General features: G+C 33.1%; 1 protein-coding gene across 2 annotated transcripts in view; it reads right to left on the bottom strand.

The window, feature by feature from the left end:
• The window catches only part of row (zinc finger domain-containing protein relative of woc), a 236958-nt gene that overhangs the window by 132524 nt on the left and 76647 nt on the right, over positions 1-27787 (bottom strand). For both annotated transcript variants that reach the window (XM_085814104.1, XM_085814106.1), the window contains exons 14-16: positions 12418-12469; positions 7967-8004; positions 6852-6891 (exon numbers count right to left, since the gene is read on the bottom strand). In XM_085814104.1, the coding sequence (XP_085670230.1) occupies positions 6852-6891; positions 7967-8004; positions 12418-12469 (130 nt within the window). The remainder of the gene's footprint in view (positions 1-6851; positions 6892-7966; positions 8005-12417; positions 12470-27787) is intronic.

Genomic DNA, 27787 nt, shown 5'->3' with positions numbered 1-27787 from the left:
TGACCAAATCTTTTCACCTGTAGATATTGTTAAGAAAATTGTAGGTTTGCCTAATTGCCTGATCATTGCCATTAGGTCACATTTCTTTGATTCCCAATAAGAAGGCGAAGATCTAATTTGTTTTAAAATTTTATGACCGTGGTCTAACTTAATTAAATTGTCTAAAATTGCCATATCTAAAACATTTTTAACTCGTACATCTGTGGTTCGCTTTGTTTTTTTCAGACAAATATTTAAACTAGCTATGCAGGATTTTTCTAATTTCTTCTTAGCCATAAAACGAACCCTAGTAGGTATACATGACCTTCGATCCCAGCGCCTAATCTCTGATTTTGCCCAATCTCCATACAAAATAAAAGCTGGAATATTCCTTTTGTAAATACCAAATATCTTAAAAAAACAAAATTCGTCTATATCTTCTACTGCATGCCAAGGTACAGGAGTTTTTCCTTGTGCTGGAGCTATAATTCTAACATTGTTAACTATCTCTTCATTTCTATCAACTAACATAACTTCTTCATCTAATTCTGCCTCTAATTTAAAATGTGAATCAAAATCTACATCATGTGAAAGACGTAAATGATTTTGACTATTACATAATGCTATGTCATCATTAATATCAGAATTATCTACTATGAAATTAATTTTTTCATTGTACTTGCTTTGAAACTGATGCAAATATTTTTCGTCAATCTGAATATTGTGTTTCTTGTAAAATGGAGTTCCAATCAGATATTTTAGAGCTTCGCAGACAACAGCAGGACGAATTGTTTCAAACATATAGTTGCTCTTGTGATCAAAATGCCTTTTTAACTTTAGCTGTAATGTCGCCATCTGATTGAAATTTCTCAGCAATACATTTAACACATCATTTATTTCAATTGGTATGTTTACTACACTACCTTTCAAGCCGAGTTGTGGATTTCCTGCAAAAGATTTTAAAGGCCTAATTTGCATGAAATTAATATAAGGTGCAACCATTCTCTCTTCAAGTGGAGAAAGAATTTGCAAGCAATTAGGTACATCAACAAATTTCAATCCATTGCTAATAGACAAATTAGGTATTTTACTTTTACTTATATGAAAGTTGCAAGTTTTACAAATAAATTTTGAATTATAATTATAAATTTTTGAAAATATGTCTTCAGAAACAGTTTCTTTAATTTTAACTAAATTAAAGTTAACTACAGAGTGACCGAAAAATAAACCCTCACAACAACAACATATAAATTGAGGCATACATGCTCGATCTTTAATAAATTGCAAAAAATACTTATCTTTTGGTTCATTACTCCTCTGATACTGTCGAACAATATTCTCTCTAAGTCGGAGTTGATCATCATTTCGTTTATTTGTTTTTTGTTGCTTGTCATTTAATAGTTCTTTGGTTTGATATAATTCTTGTGATCTTAATTTGTGTACATGTTCTCTAGTTTTCAAATTTTCTCTCTCTTTGTATTCATCATCTTCTCTTAATCTTTTCATTCTTCCCTTCGCCTTAACATTTTCTTCCACTTTATAGTCATTGCTCTCTCTTAATCTTTTTATTCTTTCCTTGTTATTAAGATTTTCTACCACTTAAAATTCATCATCCGCTCTTAATCTTCTTATTCTTTCCTTGGTCTTAACATTTTCTTCCTCTTTATATTCATCATCCCCTCTTAATCTTCTCTTTTATTCCTTGGTATTAAGATTTTCTACCACTTTAAATTCATCATCCGCTCTTAATCTTCTTATTCTTTCCTTGGTCTTAACATTTTCTTCCGCTTTATATTCATCATCCCCTCTTAATCGTTTTATTCTTTCCTTAGTCTTAACATTTTCTTCCTCTTTATATTCATCATCCCCTCTTAATCTTTTTATTCTTTCCTTGGTATTAAGATTTTCTACCACTTTACATTCATCATCCCCTCTTAATTGTTTTATTCTTTCCTTGGTATTAAGATTTTCTACTACTTTATATTCATCATCCGCTCTTAATGTTCTTATTCTTTCCTTGGTCTTAACGTTTTCTTCCTTTTTATATCCATCTTCTTGTCGTTTTTTTAGATATACAGCGTTATCCAAATTAAACTTCCTTAACTCAGAGGCCTGTGCAGAGAGTTGTATGGGTCATAATGTGATGAAATTTTAAAAACAGACACTTCAGATCATGCGCTCGAGATTTATTAAACAAAAAAATTAGTACAAGAAGTTGCCGATAGGTGGCGCTGCAGATCAACAAGACATTCTACAGATGTTCTATATGTGTGCCGTGGTTCTCCACAATTCTTTCCATTCGCAAAGCAGTGTGTTCCACAGTGGAACGCAGTAAGTCCACATTAATTCCACGAACATGTCGAATAATTGCGTCTTTCAGGATGTGCCAAGGTTGCTGGGTGTTCTCGGTAGACCCGATCCTTTAAGATTCCCCATAACCAAAAGTCGTATGGCGTGAGATCAGGCGAGCAGGAAGGCTAAGCTGTAGGGAAACAGCGGCTGATCACACGTGCATCGGTAAAAGTTGCCCGTAACACCTGTTGAATATCGTTGTTGTAATCTTATGTTGTTGTAACACCAGAAGCCACGAAGAATATGGGGAGGTGCACCATCCTGCATAAATATCGTGTCCTGGAGGCAGCCACGTTGTTGCAGTTCAGGGATCACAATTGTCAACATGTCCTGGTACCGTTTTCCTGTGACAGAGCAGGTTTTGAACCCTGGTGGAGTCACCTCTTCAAAAAAATAAGGCCCAATGACGAATGTTGCAGTGAAACCGCACCATACAATAACCTTCTGGAGGTTTCAAGGGCACTTGATGGATTGCGCGCGGGTTTTCACTTGCCCAAATGCGGCAGTTGTGCGTATTCACTTGACCATTCAGGTGAAAATGGGCCTCATCCGTTCAAAGGATGTTCCACGGCCAAGCAGTATTGACTTCCATTCTGGCAAGGAACTGTAACGCAAATGTTTCCCAAACTACAGGATCCCCATCGGACAGCTGATGACGACTATGGATTTTGTAAGGAAAATAACCGAGGATTCAACGCATCACATGCCAGACAGTCGTATAGGGCATATCAACAGCACGAGAAACAGTTGTCATACTGACAACACCATGTGGCGATTGGCTAGTGGGGTCCACGACCGCCAAAGCAACGTCTTCTTAGCGTGCAGATTCCACAACCTGTCGTCCTCTACCTGGTAAACTTCCCAGCTGTCCCGTTCTTTCGAACTTCTTCATCATGTCTCGTAGAGCGCGTGGTGTCATTGGTACTCGGCGTATGATCTTCAGCCGACAGAATGCTGTTATCGCAGCACAGAAGTTCTCGTCATTCTGGCAGAAAAGTTTCACTAACAGAGCTTTGTCTTTCAAAGTCACCATTGTGCATCAGCGAGCTGGAAACAACTGCCTGTGCAAGACCTGTCTTCCACTTTTGTAGGGCTTGTCTTTTGGATACGTTGCGCAGAAGCTTTATTTCTGCAAATCACGTTGCTGCAATATGCCCATTACTAGTGTTACAGCGCCACCTATCGGCAACTTCTTGTACTAATTTTTTTTGTGTACTAAATCTCGAGCGCATGATCTGAAGTGTCTGTTTTTAAAATTTCATCACATTATGACCCATACAACACTCTGCACAGGCCTCTGAGTTGGGGAAGTTTAATTTGGATAACCCTGTATTTCGTCATGTTACATTTCTTTTTCCTGTATGGTTGTTTCTTTTTCATCCTTGATTATTCAACAAATAATCCTACAGTAAAAGTGAATATTTTACGCAGTAAGGTAAAAATAAACATCTGTAATGAGTATACAGGAGTTCAGTAAATGAAATGGCTGAAATACTATTAACTTTCATAGCTATGTAACGTGCAGTCCAAGCATCATGAAAACTCAGCGTTACAATGATAAATTTAAAGAATATTCTCTTTAGAACAACAATAAACAAAATTAAATAATGTTGCCACTCGTTAATTGTATTAATAAAATATCGCTTGTATTTATGTAACGATAACGCGCTTATATTAAAATAGAAAAATGTTAATAAGCAGATAATAAAAATGCATATGAACTGATAAAAATTTATTAAAATGAATTTAAATTATTTTAATTCTAATTTTATCCTTGCGTCAAATAGTTTTGAATGAACATTTCAGTTTAAACACGGAAAACATGCATGGACTGGGTTGCCAAGATACCGGAAGTTTTCCGGTCCTCTGTGACTTGGTACACCACCAAATATATAATAGAACATATTACATTTAAGTTTTCTTAATAAAAAAATATTAAAGGAATTCCTTATATTAAAGGAATACCTTATTTCCTCGAAAAAATTCCAGAAAGGATTAAGCATAATTTAATTCGCAATAATAAATAAAGGCGTTATCTTTGTTGTTGCGAAGCTTAGTCTCTTAGACTGGCAACAAATATACTATTCTGCTGTTTCAAATGTAAACAAATATGTCCGCCATGTTATTTAAAACTAAAGGCTTAGCCGCATTTAAACAGCTTTTAAATTGTTGATAATTGTACAAATATTGCTTGCAGATTTACTAAAGGTATAAAAACCTTAACTGGAAGATAAGAACAACATAATTCAATCATTTTTAAAGCAAAAAATGCACAATTTATAAACATAGAAGAGTAAAGAAACTGAGATCACTGAGCCGGGTAACAGAGTGGATATATATATAAATATATTTATATACGTTTGGTGCGGACGATTGCAACCAAAATACGAGGTGCACATCTACATGTTATAGTAATCCTATATACAAAATTTCAACATTCTGACGCTACTCGTTTTTGAGTTATGCGAGATACGTACGTTCGTACAGATGCCACAAAAAATTCTCTTCAGAATTCATTTTAAAGCAGTTTTATAATTTTTTTGGTGAAAAAGAGTCTTTTATTCTGTCTTTACGTCCAGATATCATGCAAAAACATAGTTAAATTGCATTCAATAGCGGTCAAAATGGATATTTTTGTTGAAATATGCTGGCTGAAACTTTTCGCGATTACAATACTTCCTTTTTAGTTCGTACAAGGAAGTATAAACATACGCTGTCTAGTTGTGTGTGTGTGTGTTTAAGGAGCATATTAAATTATTTAAATTATTATTACATTAATGATTTAAATCTTTATTTCGTTTTTTAGTAATTGATAACATTTAAAATACAGCTGATTTTTAATATATCCAATCCACCATAAAAGCATTTGTAACATAATTGGAATAATAAAAATGCTCCTAATACTATATAACACATTATATTTAGTACAGAATGGTTTGGATTTTACATGTTCATCTACTATACATTAAAATTTACTTAAGTTACTAGTTAACCAAATTAGTTCCTTAAAACTTTACATATACATAAAAATCTTCCTACTTTATTTAAAGGTAATATATCCTAATTTGCACTTAACAATTATATTTTAAAATACAATTTCCCTGGAATCCTCCTCTTCTATATATCTCTGTTATTTTAGTTTCAAACATTTCTCTGTATACTTGTACATAAGAGATTCAGTTTTTACTCTTTAAATCCTTTCTCTCTTGGAAAAATTGGAGGAAAAAAATTGCTTTTACTTTACAGTTTCTGTCTGGTATAAAAAAAGACTAGAAATGATTGGCATTTGATAAGGTCTATGTGCTAGCATTTGTTTTATGTACTGCCACAATGCAAGATACCTCTTTTGCAGATGCACAGTAACATCACCACAAGAAAAATCCACATTTTTGCTTTTAAATTCTGAACTTAACAGTTACTTGCTTTAGATGTGAAAGTGTCGTATGCTGTGATATAATGCCTAAGAATTAAATAATCAGAAGGCAAAACTGCCTAATAATTAACATATATGTAATCTTTTAATGCATGTTTAAAAGCATCCTCATTAAATTATTTTTTTGTGTTCATCATTTTTGTGTTCAAGTTTGTGTTCACCAACAGATAGTATTCCTTTAGCAAAATCAAATCCAGTAGAAAATTCATTCTGAAGGCTGCACAATGAATCCACAGAAAAGGTAGGCATATTATTATTTTTACTTTCAAGTGGGTTTCAAACTATCACATTTATTGTAAAAGTAATTTTGTCTTAGTGCTCCTCAACTTGACAAGGTCATTTAAAAAGTAACTATATGAGTTCATAATATTTTGCAACATATTACATAATTAATATATTTTTAATATCCTACAATAAAATAATTGCAAAATTTGCAATTCCAGGTCTTGAACTGACTAATGGCTTCAGCAACAATTAAATGTGATAATAATCCTAAAATATTGTCACTATATACAATCTCTGTTTCTCTTCCCCTATATAGAATGGTTCTCTTCTTTTTCAAATGATAATGTAGATTTTATATTTTGATATTTACCTACTTATACAATTTTACCTTCAAAAAAGAAATGCATTAAGAATGCTGGATGCTTCAAAACCAATATTTTTACAAAGTTTTACTTTTAAAGTAAATTTTTTGCTCTATCAATTCACAGCAGCAGGTATTACTTTTATTTAATAACAGTATTCCCTCCGAGGTATTAAGCTAAAGTTCCCAGAGTACCCAGTTCAGAAATCCCATCAAAACTAATATTACTTAAGCTACGGCCAGTCCAACAAGACTGAATTTTCTCAATTCCAGCAAGACTGAATCAGCCAGTCCAGCAAGAATGAATTTTCTCAATTCAACTTGGATTTTTTCCATTATTGTGCCTTCAAATATTATTTCAAAAGCAAGTAAGTTTGTAAATTAACTTGTCAATAAATTACACCATCCTATGCATTTTATACAATGAAGATTTAATAATGTCTATCATTAATCAGACTTATATGATTATATTTATAAAAAGAATGGTACAAAAACACATACCTCTGCCTTGGCTCCAACGTTTACTTAACCTAGGGTTCAGCTAAAAGAATTGAAATTAAATTAATACTCAAAATTAATATGATTAAAAAAAAAATTCTTCAAGATCCAAAAACAATAGACATGACTTAATATTTATATGAATTTCTGTTATCATCATGCAATTACTACAGAGTTCATTTTATTAAAGTGAGAAAAAAACTTAAAGACTAATAAAATAATTATAACTGATATTATTAAAAATAATCAAATGCAAACATTCTTTACAAAAGAAAAGCCTCTCCTCTCAAGAAACTAGAATTTGGGCACTATTTACTCATGTGAAGAAACAGTTCATGACAGTGAAAATTACAAAATCTAGATGTCTAACAACTGGAATGATTTATTAACTGGACCTCCTGTAAACTTTTTAAAAAACATATAAATAATATAAATTGTAAAAATCCATTTCAGTAGTAAAAAAAAAAAGATTGGATGAAAAATGTGGCCATATCAGGTGCAATAACAATGCCCCAATCATCAGTCAATTAATTAGCAACAAAATCTGTAGCATGGTTTTCAATCCAGCAAATATCACCAACAACAGTGGAGAAAGTGATAAAGAGGTTGTTGAAAATGACAAGATTTCAACTGAGTATTTTACGGGTATTCAATACAGCAATTACAGGACTCGAGCAATGAAACATTGTAAATGAACAAAAAATTTTATCTCTATAAAATTAGAGAAAAGTAGTAAAACAAAAAAATGAAGAGATAAAATTTTTTAATTTTATCTCTTCATTTTTTTGTTTTCTAATGGAAATAATTTTCTAATGGAAACTGGTATATATTTATATTATACACTAGGAATCTATGAAACAGTCACACACAGGTAATACGTTCAGCTGTTAGGAATGAACAAACAGAGAAAACTGGCAATATTACATGGCTTAAGCCAGATGTGCAGTAAGTAGTGAGAAAAAGTAAATTAATATCAAAAGCTTAGTTAAAAAAAAATGTAAACAAAATGGTTTTTTAGCCTTTCTTGGTTTTATTTCCTAACTTCTACTGCTTGCTTGATATTTATTACAAGAGACAAATACACAATCATGCATTTAGCACAGAACTAATATACTTACTTCCTTTGAAAAATCACCTATCTTCATTGTTGTATCATCTGTGAAAAATGAAAACTCAAATATGAAAAAGTGACAACATGTGCTGCTTAAATGTTTTCAGTATGAATTCAAAAATATAAATAAATAGAGAGAATTAAAACATAAATAACAATTAACAAAAAAACACTTCATCAATAAAAAAAAATTTCTAAATTTCATAATCAACTGAAGCATGAAAGCTTACACATACACTGATGATATTTAAAGACTAGCAGTTCATCTTACTGTGTGACAATTTGTACCAATAAGTTCCTGGAGTTTTCAAGAAATGCTGAAGCCCTTATACATGAAACTTGGAATATTCACTTGTCATGAGATCATCTTCAGTCTTCCCAAAAGTCAACAGTTCTAGTTGATGAAGGACTAGAGGGTGTACTAGACTTTTTTGACACAGTTACCAACAGACCTTTTATAAAATTAGCTTTTAATCTTAATTTATTAGTGGTTCTTATGCCAGTGATATTTTTTCCACAATGCAGCAAATCTATCAGACCATACTGTTCTTAAATGGAAGTATTTTTTTTTTATTATACATTTAATAAACAAATGGAATTCTACATAACATTGCACATAAAGAAACAAAATGCACACAGATGTGCCCAAAACATCATATGAAATTCATCTCAAATTCCGGCTTCGAAAGCATTTCAGATTTCCAGCAAGAATATTTTCTTCTCCATGTTGTGTCTTTCTGATAGCTAAAATATTTACAAAGTGGTTCAAACTAGTTGTTACATCAATATAAATTTTAAAATCTTTTTTGTTTGGGAATACCTGAAGGGCTCATCAAAAAACAACAAATTCAATGAAACCGCAATTGGGCATAGAGACTTTCTTCTGAGAATAGGTAAATGATTGGCATCAGTAAGTTATCATAAACTTGACAGTTTATCTCAAAGAACTTACATAGCAAGTCAATTGATATACTGAGCACATGTTGGTAAGCCATGCCCATTCCATTGCAAACTTTAATACCAACTTTTCTGCACTTATTTCTATACTAAAAATTTTCTTAGTTATTTCCAATAACATTCCAGGCATCATCCTATAATTGTGTGCGTATATATGCATGTATGTGTGTGTGTGTATTGTATATAATTAGGGCGTTTCATTTTACCAAAGACGTGATTTTTTACTTTGCTTATGTCCAGAGTCTAAGTGATGTAAAAGACATATATGCCAAACTTCAAGATGATTAGTTAATATTTATAGGTTGCACCCCATTGATTACTTTTATTTCAAACTAGCGAAATTCCTAACATTGAAGTGCTTGGTACTAACTCTCTCTTCATGTACTTCTTTCATCTTTGGCAAGTAAATGAACTTCAGAATGGGAACCAAAAGACCAATTTGGCTGCTACAAAAGCTGCCTAGTTGTGAGATTTTAGGAGCTCGGCTCCCTTTAAAGGGGTCCTGGCATTCAGATTTTTGGAAGTTCCAAAGTCTGTGAGCTAAACTTGATAAGAAGTTGCATATGACAATGTTGGATGAAGAAAGTCCCATTCAAGGATATCTAGGAGAACAATGAATGAAAATGGTTAACTAGATCCAAAAAGTCCTGAAAGATGAAAATCACCCAACAGAAGATTATTAAAAGTTATTACAACTCTTACTTCTGTACTTGAGGGGCTGGTCTCAAAACAAATCAAAACAGTTTCAGGATCCCAGGGGCTCTACTTCAAGCAAAGTCGATGTCAGAGGCAATATATGCACTTAAAACTGTCCTTTTCACTAAACAATTAAATATTCCTCAACGAGAATCAAAAGGAATGAAATAGGTTGCACATTTTATCAGCCTTGTGTATGCTTGCTTTTGCCAACATCTGTAAGTTAGTTAACTGCGAAGAATGATATGGATATGCTACAGCTTCTACAGACATCAAAAAAGTACTCTCACAGTTGCTGAGCGACACCTTTGGTATCTGACAGAAACAAATGTGGGATTGGCTTTTTCGGACTCAGGCTGATGAAAATATGACTAAAAATTCAAAAACCCAAACTGCAAGAAACAGGTAACTAGAGCATAAAAACCTACTTTTTGAAGAAAAAGACTTGAGCCATTTCACTACCAATAAAATGAAGATGTTCTTAGAATTGTTTGTGATCCATGACATTACAGAATACTGCAATGATTCTCTAAGAAGAAAAGTAAATGTTCTTGCCAAGCAAAAGTTATCTATGATACCCCAGAAAGAGTAATTGCTCTGATAAAAACTTTAACAAATCGGTCAGGGATGAACAACAAAAACAATTCTTGTTTATGTCCATCATCACAGAAAAGTTTTCACCAAGCAAACTAAAGAAGGGATTGCATCATTCAAAGCTGATTAATACAACACATGTTTTGCTTATCATACTACCTATTAATCTTATTATCTAGTTTTAATGTTATTTAAAGTTTGTGATATTTAATTCTTCAAATAAAAGTAATTAACATTGAAAAATCATATTTGTTTGTCCACTCTTGCAAAACTGATCAAATTGTGCAAATATCGTCCAATCTTCTTGTTTCGCATATATATCTTTTACCTCACTGAGACACGAGAGGAAAGCCAAAGTCTGCAAAAATATTACATTTTATTTTTCGCTGTATGTATGTAAGATAAAAAATATATAACTCTGAATTATATTTTAAATTAGCAGTACTCCTTAATTCCTCCTTTTGGTTTGGTCACTTCTCTCTTGCTATTCTAAAAGTGGCAATAACGCTTTCAAAACTGTGTTATATATGAAAACTAATTCCATATCATGCCATTTTAATCTTCTGCACTGTGTATACTTTTTAGCCAATCAGATTAAAGAGAAATTTTACTATAAAAACTGTTGCAATTCAACTATACATTCTCCTTCTCTGCTTACGCTTGCTAGCTGAAGGATGCTTCTTACTTGGCTGCTTCTGCTTAAAATGTAACGCATCATCAAAATTGTGGGGTGTGGACTGCCCCATTGTCTTGTGCCATTTCATAAAGCAATCAACAAGTAATAAAGATATATTTGGATTATCAAGTCATTTTGCAGTTCTTCAAAAATTCCCAGCATCTCCTACTACGTAATCGATATTCTCAGTGATCTTCCAACATCAATCCACTCACGACTGAAAGATAACATTTCCCTAGTCAAGCACTCATGTCAAATTACTGCAACAAACTAAATTATTTCATCTCGCACACATGCGCATATATATATATATATAAATTATAGATAAAACTTAAAATAAGTTTTTCCATAATAAGTTTTAAGTAAATTTCTAAAAACAAAGATGTGTATACATAGAATTAAGCAAAGAAAATCTTTAAGCATTCATTTATCTCAGAACTAAAAAATAAATATCAGTCCTTTCAACTGGTTATTAGAAATCAAATTCAAAAATAGTTCAAGATTAATATTACATGAGATACAGTGAAACTTGTCTTAGTAACCATTTCCTGCACATGACCATTTCTGAAAATTAACAGTGTATCTTTGAACACATAGTATAAACATCAGAAATGAGCATCTCATTCCTAAGACAAAAGCCTCTATCTTTGTAAAGACCAGAATCATTTGGGGCTCTAGTTGTCTGAAGCCTTATCACTCATGAAATGTTTTGGGATGAAGAATATGCAGTGCAAATTTTTTTGCTATTTAACTACAACATGCCTGGACTACTGTTTAAAAAAAATGTACTTTATAGCTAATGCAGAGAAAATTGACTGAAAGGCAAAAAATTTGTAACTTTTTGTGGAAGGAAGAATAAAAAATTCCTTTCTTTCAATGGTGAGTAAACAAGTTTTCCCAAACAGTTAATTGTCCCAAATTGGAGAATGAGAGATAATTCATTTAAAGAAGTTTCACTGTATAAAATATTTCACAGTACAAAGTCCGAGATCTGGAATTGCTGGAACTTTAGCAAATCTGCGTTTTTAGATTTTAGAACCATCAGTTTAAATGCATTAAGATGACATGTAGACCCGACAAAACTGGAGCATATTGTTTAGGTCAGATAGAAAAATGTCAAACCTCCCCCCAATCACTCAAGAACGATCACGGTCAGCAGCAGTAAAATATATCCATAAATGTACTATAACCATGACCAATTACAGTAAATCCAATAGTTATCCAATGGATTGTAGATTTCCAGGCCAGCAGGTGTTTGAAGGAGGCATGCAGGAATCTCAGTTAGATGAGAGAAAAATCACATTTATTTTGAGTATTATATTTATAATGGTGAGTCCTTCCCAGTAGGGATGGTAGTCTGCAGGTCTGAATATTAGACCAATCCACCTGTTCGATGCCGAGATTTTGGACTTTGTACTATATAATGAATTGCAGCATCAGTTCAACATATGAATATTAATAATGCATATTCAAATTATTTGAAAAATAGTTAGCAGATATCATTTAGTTATAATTATAATGATAATAACACTTACAAGAGTCTTCCTTAGATGCTCCACCCCAATGCGCTTTTAAATGCTGACTTAACTAAAAAGTTACCATCATTTAATTAGTTTCTAAAACATGTACTCAACAATTTCATTCTAAATATCACAGGAATAAAAAACTGACAATCATAGTTCAAATAAATTTAAATTTCTGATGAATTTAAGAGCATAAACTATGAAAAAATACATATTAATCATATGTAATAGTAATGAATGCCTTTATAATAGCAATGTTTTCATTTTCTGATATGTTGGTCAACAGAATTGTAGAATAACATGATCTGTAATAAATGTAGATAAATGGCCAGTTGTTTTTTCCTAAAACTGATAACTATGAAACAGGACATGAAATATACTAAAAGAAAAATAAATAAAGTCAAATAAAAATTATTAAGATTTATTTTAACTTAATATACAACTGCCAACTTTAAAGAAAGTTACATAATTAGGATGTTAAAAAACAACAGTAAAATGAATCAATAAAAAATGTCTTTAGCAGGGTATATTAAGCAGAGAAATTACCATATTTCTAAAATTGTAAGATATCTCCTTATAAATGGCTTCAAAGGGCATAACATAATCGACAGCACATTACAAATCATGATTCTTTTTGCAAGATGCTGCTGCTTGTAAGATTCCTTTTTAAAAAAGGCACTGGGTGCAATGGAAACCCCACCTTCAAGCTTCTAGTTTCATTGATACAAAGTAAAATACTAGATCCCTGATTTTACAAATGAGAACACTTTCATTTTATCATAGCATATATCACTTATTTAAAGTTAGAAAGTTTTGCTTGTATATCAAAAAACTGATGAAGAATCTAATTAATTTCTTTCTTTTCAGCTCTCTCTTCTTTTTTTTTTTTTTAAGAATAAGTTGGCAGGCTGAAAAAAAAAGGTCACATACAGAATAAGCTAAAAAAAGATTTCAAAACTAGCTACCTAAAATAATAATTATAAAAACTATATAATGATTTTAATAAGTTCACATAGTAATTAATAATAACAGACGTGAAGAACTACATCTATTGCTTTTAAATCACTTTGTTTGTTAATCAGCTACAGACAGATTAAATTTGAGAGAAAAATTAAATATTTTATGCTTTGGTGAACCAGTCGCAGACACTTAGCCGACGGCACATTTAACCAACACCAGTTAGCCAACAAGACATTTAGCCGACAAGCACACTTAGCCGACAGGACATTTAGCCGACAGGGACACTTAGCCGACAGGACAATTAAATATCTTATGCTTTGGTGAACCAGTCGCAGACACTTAGCCGACGGCACACTTAACCAACACCAGTTAGCCGACAAGCACACTTAGCCGACAGGACATTTAACCAACATAGATACTTAGCCGACATGGATACTTAGCCGACAAGACACTTAGCCGACAAAGACACTTAGCCGTCAGAACATTTAGCTACGGGACAATTAACTGTCTAAATGTGTCAACACATTTAGACAACAGGACACTAAACTGACAGTGAAGTTTAGCTGGCATGTACCCAATAATTATTCAAACTTACTATCAATTACAAAATTTCTCGACTTCTCCATAAGTTCAATATTTAAGTTATTTTTTTCACTATCAATAAAATTCATTTTTCGATTCTTAAAGATCTCATATGTGCTTTTAATAATTGTGTTAATTTAGCATTGTTTGATACGTATCGTGCTGTTTGGTCTATACTGGCCAAATCAAAAAAGCGTTAAAATTTCTCGTCGGGGAATATGAATGAAATTTTGAAAGGAAAAAAGAATTTTTTTAGCCAAATACAGCGGTCATTTAATTACATTTTAATGCGGGATCTTCAAAAATTATCCATAAAGCTTCTTCATTTAATCAGCTGGGTTCTTTTGAACACTTTCACATCATTAATAATTTTTCTTGTTTACTTAATGATATTAATTTTCAATCTCGCTCTTCCAAATGCTTTCAAATTTCTAATACCTTTACGTTTCATTACTATTTTACTCATCACATCATGTTACATTCTTTTCCTTACAAAATCATTTGGCTCCTCCCACTAATGAAATTTCCTTTCCCTGTCATGAAAAATATGAATAATGCAATAAAAATTATTGTTATTCTTGAATTACACTTTTTACAGAAACATATGGTGGTGAGGGTTAGTTTAGCATATATATTTTATTTTGCTATTAAAAACAATTTTAAAAAAGTGAATTTTTAAGACAAGCAAAGGTATAAATTACTTGTGACCTCTATAATTTACAGTTCAGGCCACCATTCTTGAGATAAAAATCCTGTAACATTTTACTGACCACGCCTCTCGCTTAAAATACTTACTTAGGTTAATGTTTATAGGCTTAAACTAGTGCATAATGTTTAATTTAGATGTAAAATATTCTTTAAGGTTTTGTTTTATTCATAATTGAAGCTGCAGAAGGAGGGGGGCACAAACCAAGTAGGACGGAGCAAAGCGTGACATCGTAAAAGTCACCGTGTGGTGTCATCTATCGATGCTAGATTTAACTAGATCAGTCATATAAATAGAGAATATTATGTACTACGTTTTGAAAGTCGTGATGTGTAATTTTCAATATAATATGTTATATTAATGTTTTCTTATAAAATATAACTTTTCGCAATATCTGTTAAAAATGTATAAATTTTCATTTCATTAATTTTATTTATTTATTTATTTCCCCCCTCTTTCATTCCTTCTCTTTCTCGTTTTTGGCTTAGCTTTACGGATAATTTTTGAAGATCATATTGAAATGTAATTAAGTGACCACCATACCTAGGTAAAAAAATTCTTTTTTCCTTTCGATATTCAATTCATATTCCCTGACGAGAAATTTCAGCACTTTTTCAATTTGGCCAATGTACACCAAACAGGATGATACATATCAAACAATGCTAAATTAACACAATAATTAATACCACATATGAGATCTTTAAGAATCGAAAAATGAATTTTATTGATAGTGAAAAAAATAACTTAAATATTGAACTTATGGAGAAGTCGAGAAATTTTGTAATTGATGGTAAGTTTGAATAATTATTGGGTACAAATCAGCTAAACGTCACTGTCGGCTTTGTGTCCTGTTGACTAAATGTCTTGACAGTTAAGTGTCTCGTAGCTAAATGTCCTGATGGCTAACTCTCTGAGTCGACCAAATGTCTTGTCGGCTAACTGTTCGTGTCGACTAAAGATCCTGTCAGCTAAGTGTTCTTGTCGGCTAACTGTCCGTGCTGGCTAAATGACCTGTCGGCTAAGTGTCCATGTCAGCTAAATGTCCCGTTGGCTAAGTGGTTGTCGGCTAAGTGTCACCGATCCTGGGTGAACGGCAGCACACTGGTACTGGAAAACAACAATATTTTATTTTGCGGCAGTGGCAACATATTTCTTTTAAACTGCTGAGTTTTTTATTACACTTTGCCTAATGGCAACACATTGTTTTTAAATCACAGAGTTTGTTGGTAGAAATTTAATCAAGTTTGCACAAAATGTATGATAAATTCCAACTTCCAGGTGTATGTGTTCATACTGAGGACCATGAGTATTCAAAATTTGGTAACTGCTGATGCCTCCATTTTTCTACAATTCAAAGAAAATACATACATACTTATTTAAGTACTTGTACAATACTTATTTTCAAAGAAATGACTACAGTGTCACGTTTCAGAGGAATGCGCAATGAATTCTATATGTCAATGAAGCTGAGATATATTTTATATAACTGAAATAAATACTAAAGTATTGCCTTTATTTATCAAGACATGTAAATTGCATAAAAAAAGTGGGGACAGTCCTATATCTCTGGTTCTACTGGGCCGATTGATGAAATCCAAACTGCGTTTTTCATGTCTCAAAAGCGCGATTAAGCATATATATTAGATTTACATATAGCCTTATTCTAGCATAGGTATTTTGACACAAAATCGGACTTTTTTTTTAAATAACATGCCAATTATTTTGCATATTTCGATTCTACGACTCAAATTATGCCTAAATATTAAATTTTATAAAATTTGGTGCAAAATTTACTGAGAAATTAAAAAATTTGTCTTGCGCTATCTTTTCAGTTTGCGCCAAGAACAGTATTTATTAATTTATTCATTGAATTTGCTTTTTTTCCTCCTAATTTCCTTCTTTGCTTTTACAGTTGTTTTCAGTGCTGACACAAGAAAATTAAGATTTTTCGATTGTTACACTTCCATAAATTTTGCATTCTTGTCAAATTTTTTTTTAAATATCAGTTGCATCAAATGCATTTCAGCTGAAGACAGCTTTACATTTTCTAGACATTTTAACTATAAATATAATTTAAAGCAAAGTCCAGAGGATAAATATTTGAATTAAAAGATTTTTGTTAAATGATAAACAAATAAACCACTGCAGTAGCGCTTATCCTGTACCACCAAGTGACCCGATTCTTATATCGGATGCAAACAATCTAAATCATATTACTTAGATATTTAAGCCTAATAATTTCCATATTAAAAAAGATGACTTTATATAATCTACAACACGAGAGGATATTATTACTTAAAACATTTTTTTAAGAGGATTAAAGTAAAAATTTATATTTTTATACATATTTCTCAAAGCTGGGACATGAATCAAACTGTCAACGTTCTGTTTGCTTAAAAACATTGTGAAAATAAACATCAAATGAACTTTCTCAGTTTTAGACAATTCAAGTTAAATGCAGCTGAAGTAAAGTAGCAGACAATAATACGACGAAGGTAGAAATTTACTCCTACAAATATTTAAAAAAAAAAAAAAAAGGAAACAAGAGAGAAATTTTTAAAAAAGTTAAAAATTTGAATAATATCATCAATAATTTTAAAAAATAACTTTTCATATAGTATTAATATTTATTACGCATCATTGAGGGAAAAATTGCATACAACTAATTCTCCGTAAAATTTATTTGAAACTTAAAGCTGTGGCAATTCACTGTAACAAAATCCATAAACCATATTTGGCATTACTACTGCTCCAAAAAAGATGCCAAATTTCAAAATGAGAAAATATGTAAATTCATGTATATCTTAGAAAATTTTGACTAAAAAACTCTAATTTTTTGCAGGTATGCTTAGAAATATACATACTTTTAGATGATGGTAAAAATGTTATAGGTTATAATTAAAAATTTTTTTCGAAAAATTTTGAAAAATTAGTTAAAAATAGAAATTTTAAAAACAAATAATAAAAAAATTGGTGAATTTTATTTGGAATGAACCTAAATTTCGAAATGTGAAAGGAAGAATAAAAAAAGTTTAATAAAAAAAGAGATATTAATAAATATATACCAAATTCAATTAACATTGAGGAGCTAAAATTTTCAAAGCTAATTTTTTAAAAACTGCTCGTGCGATTTTTACAAAACTTGGCAGTCTGGCATAATTTAAGTCGTAGAATTGAAATATGGAAAAAAATTGAAATGTTCTTGATGCAAAAGCAAAGTTTAAAGTTTGTAAAATTAAACATTTAGCAGCAGTAGCAATAGAAGCTCCCTAAGATTATATGTTGTGCAGACATTGAAGACAATAAAAGGTTTCAAACTTAACCAATTTATTAGCAATATATAAAAAAATAAAAACACAATGAATAAATTTAAACAATATCAGTAACTTCGAAATTATAATATAACCATCATTATCAAAATTTCATATATTAAATAGTATTTTACCTGGTCTCCAAAATACTGGCATTCAATACGCGAAAAACATTATCCTAAACAGAAATTATGCGGTTTTAAATGAAATTAGCTGCACTGTCAATAGATCCATGCTTAATGATCAAAAAGGCACCTGAAAATTAAATTAAGTCCTTGAGAGCACTTAAATCCGGCCCAGTAAAACATCGCCGCTAACTCATGTTAAATGCCGCCTTCATGAAGAACATGGATGCCACCCACGGCAGTCACACACATTGTAGCCTCTTTTGAGAATCCAAGAAAAGTCATCTTGTAGACTGGAACCAAGGAACTTATTCGGGAAAAGTCATCTTGTAGACAGGAACCAAGGAACTTATTCCGGAAAAGTCATCTTGTAGACTGGAACCAAGGAACTTATTCAGGAAAAGTCATCTTGTAGACTGGAACCTCGGAACTTATCCCCGGACTGCACGCATCGCAAGACGTCTTTCAATAGGGGCTGGAAATCGCACACCCAAGAGCCAAGAAAGCAGGAACTAGAAGGAATGAGCCGTATCCATATCCGTAACTACTGGTATTCAGTCCTAAAAAGTACTTTTACCAGGCAATACGTTCCCTGATGAGGGATCCTAGATGTTGAAATCCTCCAGAAATATTTTGTTTCTATGCGGAGCACTAGCACCTCCTAAGTGCTTCGAGACCGCAAGATGTAGTGGAAGCAAAGACTTGGTAAAGGCTAAATGGCATAATTTACTGAAATGGCATTTGAGATGAAGTTATCTTGATTTTAATGGCATAGGCATAAAAGATAAGTATTGTGGTAAGTAATATTTTAATGGCATAGGCATAAAAGATAGTAGATTGGCATAATTGATAAGCATTGTGGTAAGAATGATCTGAAAGTGGAGCTGCATTGACATACGTCTTATTCCTATGATTTCTGGTGACTGAGTGAGATGCTTGGGCGATGCCTGATCTAGTCAGTGCGCGAGCTTAACTCTGATTCGTTGGTGATATCACATGACATAAAACACATTTGCGATTTGTTGGCCAGTCCTCAATTTTTAGTTCTTCTGGTAAAGGTAATCGCATAATAATAAAAGTAAAATAAAATCTTGGTTATATATGAAAGACGAAGTAAAATTAATAAAGAAAATTATATACATATTTACACTACCATTTAACATTATGAAAAATGGTACGGGGACGATTATATCGTTGAATCAGAGTGGCATCGTAGTTTTGGAGGTTAGAAATTGTGGAGTCAGGATTTTTGCTGCATTTTAGAAAGAAATTAAGGCTATTTTTGAAAATTTCACTATTAATTGGTTTTATATTGAGGTCTCGATGAATGGTATTATTTCTGATGAACCATGAGGCGTTAGCGATAATACGTAGCATTTTGTTTTGAATTTTTTGTAATACATCTCTATTAGTTTTTGCTGTGGCGGCCCATGCAGGCGATGCGTATAGTAAGATCGGTCTAATTGCTTGCAGATATATGGTTCTTTTAGTCTTGAGGCTTAATGAAGAGTTTCTTCCGCTAAGTGCAATGATTGCGTTAAATGCTTGATAAGCTTTATTACGTGTGTAAAGCATATGCTTTCTGAAGGTAAGCTTATTATCTAAATAGACGCCTAAATATTTGACTTCTTTTGCTTGTGGGATGATTTGATTATTGATGATGATATTATCGAGTTGTCTTCTGAGAGTATTTTTTCTGAAGTAGATAAGGGTAGATTTGTTTTCATTAATTTTAATCTTCCAGGCTTTAAACCACTGCGAGATGATGTTTAAATGCTTTTGAAGGTTATTCTTTGCTTTCTTTGGATTGATGGATTTACTGATAATGGCTGTATCATCTGCGTAACTAGTAATTAAGATGTTAGGATCAGTAGGAATATCATTGATGTAAATATTGAAGAGGGTGCGAGAAATAATAGAGCCTTGAGCTAATCCAGCTATAGGATACCTGATGGAGGATAAGGTATTTTTTACTTTAACTTGGAATGATCTATTCTTTAGGAAATTTGAGATAAGCACGATGAGGCTTGGTGGGAAATTATAGTTGATGAGTTTGATGATTAGACCGTCAAGCCAGACTTTGTCGAAGGCTTTCTCTATATCTAGGAATATACCGGCTACTGTTTCCTTTTTGTTGAAACTTTCACCGATATATTTCACGAGCCTGGTGATTTGATGCACCGTTGAATATCCTGTGCGGAATCCAAACTGATGATTTTTGAATGATGTTACAATTAGTTAGATGGGCTTTAATTCTATTGGAAATGATGCGTTCGTAGATTTTTCCTATTGAAGGGAGAAGAGATATCGGTCGATAATTTACAGTGTTTGAGGGATCTTTGCCAGGCTTCTTCATAATAAAAATAATAGCATGTTTCCGACACTGAGGGAAGTAGTTGTTTCTTAAAAAAGCATTATAAATATTGCAGAGTAGAATCACTGCTTTTTTGGGAAGACTTTTGGTGGCTTTATTATTGATATTATCATGGCCTGCTGCTTTTCTAACATTAAGGTTTTTTATAATTTTGCGCACTTCACTAGGGTTTGTAGGAAGGATAGTTGGAACTATTGCTATTGTTGGTTATGAAATTTTGAACATGATTAGTGACGTTGATGTCGTTGCTGCAAGGATAGGAGATATTTGAAAACTGTATTTTGAAATCGTCTGCGAAAATTTCTGCAAGATCCTTAGGTTTGGAGATGGTAGAGTTATCTTTCTTTATGGGGCCGATGGTAAGGTTTTTGTTATGTAGAGCTTTGGCTATTGTCCAGACAGAATGGTCTACATGGCTTAAGCTGGAAACAAAATCATTCCATGCTTTATCATTATAAATTTTAAGCATATGACGGAGTTCTTTCTGGACCCTGTTGAATTTTCTTTTATCTCTGTGATCTTGGGTTCTCTGAGCAATTTTTCTAAGGTTGTTCTTCTCTGTAATTTTCCTTCGTATATAATTAGGAAGAGTGGCAGGGGCTTCTTTATTAATGAATTTAGAGTGGTTGATGGCTTGCATAATGTGGTTATTGAGTTGATTAATAGCTGTATCTATTTCTGGGCTTGAACCTAGGCTGGTGGTAGCCTGTATATGCTGGTTAAGTAAATAAGTGAAATTTTTCCAGTTAATTCTGGTCTTTAAGGGTGAGAGGCCATGCCTAAGCCCATATAATGTGAATTCTAGAGGGAGATGGTCCGATGAAAGACAGTTTGCAACTTGCACATTTGGAGTTTGTTGAATTTTGTGGGTGATGATGATGTCTAGCACATCTGGTTGGCCGAAAAGGGTGGTGAGAATATAAGTAGGAGCTTCTGGGGCGTAAATTTCTGCGTTGCTATTGAGAATATAGTTGTTGAGTATAATTCCATTACTATTGTTGTTTTTAGAATTCCAATTTTGATGTTTACAGTTTATTGTAGGGTATCCAAGGTTGAAAATTATATCAAGATCATTAGTACTGATGTAGCTGTTGGGGGGTTTATAAGCCGAAATAATCAGAAAATCAGTGTTTTTACTATTAAGTATGCAAGCAGTAGCCTCAAGGCTGGAGAGTTGTGGTAGATTGAAGGGGTAGCAATTTAAGTATCTTTTTGTGGCTATGAGAGTTCCTCCTCCTCTGTTGTGGGCCTGATCTGTACGAAAAATATCATAATTAGGTATTTTTAGCTTGACTGCCGGTTGGAGGTGAGATTCGGTGATCATTAGAATATCAATACTATTTTTCTGGAGGTAATCTTTTATTTCAGTAAGTTGCCTTTTAATGCCATTGCAGTTAAAATGCTGTGAATTTTGCGTAGTGAATGTGCTGGTTGCTGTGATTTAATCTATTGGTGTAGTTATTCATAGCTATGGTTTTCAAAGACTCGTATGGCCTCCATGGCCAGTTTTAATTTGGATTGACTTTCCTTCGCGTTTCTGAATTTAGAATAAATTTGATACAGCTCTTGAATAAAATTTTGAAAATCTTCAAATGCGTCATCTTTATATTATTTTCAGGGGTTTTTTTGACTTTTGATGGTATTTTCCTTTTATTTGGTAGGAGCGGTGATGCTGGCATACGATTTGTTTTCTGTAGTGAATTTCCTGGTGTTTGATTGGCTCATAGAACTGGGAGTGGGGTGACTTTTGATCATAGCGCTGGGCATTATCGTGGAGTTTTCCTTATTATTCCTGAGTGCTTGTTTGTTGGAGGGATGTTCTGGGCATTTGATGTTGCAGGCCACGTGAGAACCTTTACAAAGAACACAGATAGGGGAGATCTTTTTCCCTTTTTGTGGGCATTCATAAGATTGGTGTTCCTCTAAACATCTAACACATCTCGGGATATTGTGACAGGCTTTCTGAGTGTGGACGTAGCCCTGACACTGGCAACATTATGTGGGGCCAGTTTTTCCTTTATATGCAACAATTCTAATTTTCATATCGAGTAACACCTTAACGCTAAACATTCTTTTTCCTTCTGGTGTATTAGCAGCTTCAATATAAAACATGGGGAGTTGGGTGGCTATCCCGTCTCTCATACGGATCATCTGCTTAACTTTATTAATGGGTAATTTATAATCTTCTATTAAAGCATCTTTAACTTCTTCTTCCGTATATGTAGTGTCTAAGCCTTTTAGGACTCCTTTAAGTGCTTTGTCAGAGTGTAAAAGGAAGGTATGGTAAAGGATTTTCTCCTTGTCGGATTTATCTTGTAATTTTTTATAATCTTCCGAGGTGAAGAGTTTTATAACTAAGTTTCCATCTTCTTTTTTAGCCTCTATTTTTTCAATATTAAGCCTGTCTTTTAGATCTTTACGAAGATCTTTCCATGATATTGAGGTGTCGGTGATTATTATAGGAGGGATTTTATTTGCAATTTTGTTTGGTTTAATAAACTGTTGGTTAACCGTATTTGTGTCATCATCTATATTAGTATTGTTACCATCTAGATTTTGGTCTAAATTGAGTGCGCTGAATTGATTTGATAGTTGTGTTGGGGGGAGTTCTTCTATAGATTCATTAAATAGTCGTCTATGCCTTTTTCTTAGGGCCTGTGTTTGCCATATTTCATTAGGTTTTGGTTCGATAGCATTTAAATGCGAGATAGAAATTTCACTAGCTAAGAGTTTCGCGAGTAATTCACGATTGTCATTTTTTGAAAGATTGTTAAATTCATTTTCCAGGTGTTGTATTTGCAATAAGTCGCATTCCTTTAAGTCATTCTTAGCCTTTAAAAAGGCAATTTCATTATGTAATCTTTTTGCCTTAACGTAAATTTCCAGTCTATCTAATTCGTTATCCGTGGTCAAAGTCATGTCCGGTGACCAGGTGAGCAAGATAAGCAATAATGCGCGCAAGAGAGTAATGTCACTGGCCTACTGGATGTCGTAATCAAGAGAGAGAGCAGAGCAAAAAATTCAATCCTGTCTCCTAGAGCTCAGGGGATCGAATGATCTGATGTGATCATAAATGAGGAATGAGTCAGAGCGACGCAAGATACTTATACCAGAAATAGGCATGACGTCATCTCACGGCAACCAATCAGCTATCGGCACGACTCGGCTTTCCAGATGACATAACATTACGTTTCGTTTTTGCATCTTAATTAGGCTGAAACAGTCCGTTCTCAACACAAACAGTGGCAGTGGAAAAAAAGAAGTAGAAGTAACTACCCTTTAAAATAAGAACATATCCCTTTAAAATAAGAACTAAGCCTAATAAATATTTCAAGGAGGAGAGATGATGCAGAAAAAAGGTTACAATAAGTCATATTTTCCAACCAATGCCCCCCACATCATCATCTCCGAACTGAAATAAAACTGAACGCCAGTATCTTTACAAAATTCAAAACAAGAATAAATAAATATCCCAATTTCATCCAATTCAAAAATTTTTAAGAAAAATTTTCCTTTAGGAACATCTTATTCTATTTTTCAAAATTTTACCATAACAAGAAAGTCCAACATGTTACAAAACAATGCAAAGACATATGTATGATCATACATTCAATACTTTTACCCAGGGCCCTGGTCAATCATACTACATTCTACACTATACAGTTTTACATTATCTAATACTCATCATAATATGACATATAACATATTATTTTCAACTAAACAAAACTCTTAAAAGGTTAAATACACACAAAAACAAGTTTCACAAGAAAATTGTTCCACAAAATCTTATCAGGTTATGCTTAGTCAGCGGTTTTGTCATGGGATCAGCCAGATTATCTTTACTTGGAACATATTTTAAATCAAAAATTTCCCTGCTCAATAGATCACGAATGAAAAACAGTTTTACATCTATATGTTTTGTCCTTGGGTTTTCAATGGGGGATTTTGTAAAACATATAGCAGCCATGTTATCCGCAAACAATATTGGTCTTGAAACATAGTTACTTGCAATTTTAAACTGAATGCATTCATCCAAAATGTTTTTAAACCAAACTAATTCTTTTGCTGATTCAGTCATGGAGATAAATTCAGCCTCCATAGTAGACAAACTCACTCCCCTTTCTTTAAATGTAAGCCAAGATACAGGTGATTCTCCCAACAAAGCTATTTGTCCACCAATAGACACCATATCATCCCTGCTTGAAGCAAAATCCGAATCTGAATATATATTGAGCTTCAGTTCCTTGCATACCAGTTTAAGTTTATGATGTATGGTATTGGAAACGTATCCTAAAAGTTTAAGTAATCCTTCCCAGTGAAACTTACTAGGATTGCTTTGAAACTGAGAAAATATATTAACAGCATAAGCTATATCCGGACGAGTACGATTGCACAGAAACGAGAGACATCCCAAAACATTTATATAAGGATAATTCAGCATTTCAGTCGTTTCTTTTTGTGTACTGGGATTTTGAGACTTTGAGTATTTCACACCTTTAACTATTGGAAGAGAAGTAATTTGTATTTTAAAAGACTTGAATCGACCAACTATGTCTTCTATATATAATTGCTGATGAATCAAAACACTATTGTTCTCATATTCAAATTCCACACCCAAAAGCTTTCTTGTTTTACCTAAAATTTTCAAATCAAAATGTGAATTCAGGATTTTTAATATCCTTTTAGCCTGAACTTCACTTTTTCTAAACACAACGATATCATCAACATAAACTAACAGAATGACAAAAATCTTTAAAACGATAGACACAATTACACCACTCAAACTTGATAAATCCTAGGTTACATAGTGTCCTATCCAACTCGTAGTACCATAATCGCCCACTCTGATGCAGACCATACAAGGCTCTATCTAAACGACACACAAAAGTTTCTTTATCTTGCTCTACAAAACCCTGAGGTTGGGACATGTAAATTTCCTCTGATAAAGGAGCGTAGAGATAGGCACTTTTTACGTCGCACTGTATATTTGCCCATCCAAGGTGTGCAACTAAAAGAGAGAAAAAGAGCCTTATTACTGAAATCCACCTGCAACCTAGTGGAGTCTTGTCTTTAGGAAGTGGAACAAGATGCCATACCTTATGCTTTCGCATGTTGGCCATTTCCTCTTCCATTGCCTCTATCCATTTATGCTTTTCTGTGGATTTCATTGCCTGGTTATAAGTGTTTGTAATTGAAACCTCTAGTCAGCTATTTTGGGTATATGACGTTGAAGGAGTGCCAGTTGGGTCGATTTCACCACTATAAGCATTGCTTCCCTTGAAATCAAACAAGGTAGGATCATACTGAATATTATGCTCAGTGCAATACCTTTCTACATCATTTGGTGATCGTAGTCTTTGATTAGACCCCCTCTCAAAATAGTACACATCCGTACGTGTGCCGTCTGGCCTTGGAACAGGTTTATGAAGCCAAGTTACTTGTCTCAATGTAGATTGAGTGTCAGTGCTAGGTATAGAAGAGGGTACACTGGTATCAATTCTTTCCTCTATTTCAGGAAAATAGCCAACTGGAATATCAGTAGATTGGAACTCAATCCTCTCTTCAGATTCCAAATCAGGAAGGGTGCCCAGTGCAGCTCCACTGTCACTTTTCTGCATTCCAATTGACTCTTTAAAAGTAGCATTTAAGGTTTCTACTACCTTTTGCTAATTTTCCAACCAAATCTTGTACCCTTTTGCTCGTACACTGTACCCAATCAATCGGCCCTTCAATGCTTTTGGATCAAGCTTAGAATTTCTTTTAGCCTTTGGAATTCCCCCATAGGCAATCGCTCCAAATGCCTTAAGGTGACGTACTGATGGTTTCCCTTTAGTATACAATTCGAATGGGGTTCTATCTTGGCCCTTATGACAAATTCTATTGAATGAATATGCAAAATACATCACTGCATCAGACCAAAATTCAAGATTCATTCCACTATCATGTAAAATTGCACGTACGTTGTTGAGAGCTGTCTGATTGAATCTCTCACAAACTCCATTTTGTTCCGGAGTATATACATCTGTAAATTCGTGCTTTATACCATTTTTATTACAATATGACCTGAATTGTTCATTATCATATTCTTGTCCATTATCAGTTCTAAAGTATTTCAACTTAAGGTTCAAAGATCTTTCAGCATGTGCCATATGCCTTTCAAATACTTCAAACACCTGACTTTTCTCTACAATGGGGTACACTACCACATAACAAGAATATTCATCAATAAAGGAAACGAAATAACGTTCGCTATTCCTACCTGGAATGTTAATAGGTGCCCATACATCAGAAAAAAACAAGCTTTCAAGCAGTCTCTTCACTCGAATACCTTCTATAGGAGATTCATCTTTGCTTATTGATTTGGCAATGTTCACAAAACAAATTAGGCGAGTGCTTTAACACAGGAAGACCTCGAACTGAATGTCTCTTACTAGTCCTGACAATAGCACCATAATTTATATGACCAAACCAACCATGCCATAATTCACTGTTTGTTATGCTGAACTGTGGATACCTCAAATTTCACAGATTTGCCCCCCTTTTTCACTATTTTCGGGAATACATGATAGTTACTTCCTATCAACTTAGCTTTGCACAAAGTTTCATTTTCATCATCAGTAACTTTAATTTGCTCATTTTTACCATAAAATCTTGCTTCATTGATATCCACCCTAGGTCCAGATATTAAATTTCGTCTCAGTTCAGGTGAGTATAACACATCTTTAAGCAAAATAACCGTATTCCCAAATTTCATTTTGACAGTACCCTTTCCACGAATTGGAAAAGTTACCCCATCAATAGCTACTAGCATATTCTCATTCTTCACAGGAGAAAAAGTATCGTATAATTCACGATTTTTACAAAAATGATGAGATGCAGCAGTATCAAAAATCCAACTATCATCATTTTCCTCCAAATTGTTAACATTAGCTTGAGCTATTACAGCTGAGGAAACAGAAGAAACAGGCGAAGGTGATCTGGAAAAATTACCTTTCATTCTACAGTATTTCTGAATATGACTTGAACGGCCACATTTATAACACTTGAGCCCTTTAATCTGCTGAAAGTTGGGTTCACAGTGAGTAAGTACTTTGAACTTCTATAGTCTTATTGGAATTTTCCCTAGCTATCTCTCTTAAACTAAGACGTGTTTCCTTTACTAGTATTTCACGTTCAACAATTTTAAATATGAACTTTTCATCTGGCCACCTCAAAACATTCTGAACTACTTGATCATATTTATCTGGAAGGAACCTAAGAAACTGAAAACATATGTATACATCTCTTACAGCCTGATTAATATCACCTAATTCAGTTACCCGTT

This window comes from Stegodyphus dumicola, chromosome 3 (assembly GCF_044657685.1).
Source record: "Stegodyphus dumicola isolate Sdum_Otavi_A_Nest chromosome 3, ASM4465768v1".
NCBI lineage: Eukaryota > Metazoa > Arthropoda > Arachnida > Araneae > Eresidae > Stegodyphus > Stegodyphus dumicola.
The sequence above is the reverse complement of the archived record's forward strand: the minus strand, read 5'-3'. Positions and strand labels throughout refer to the sequence as shown.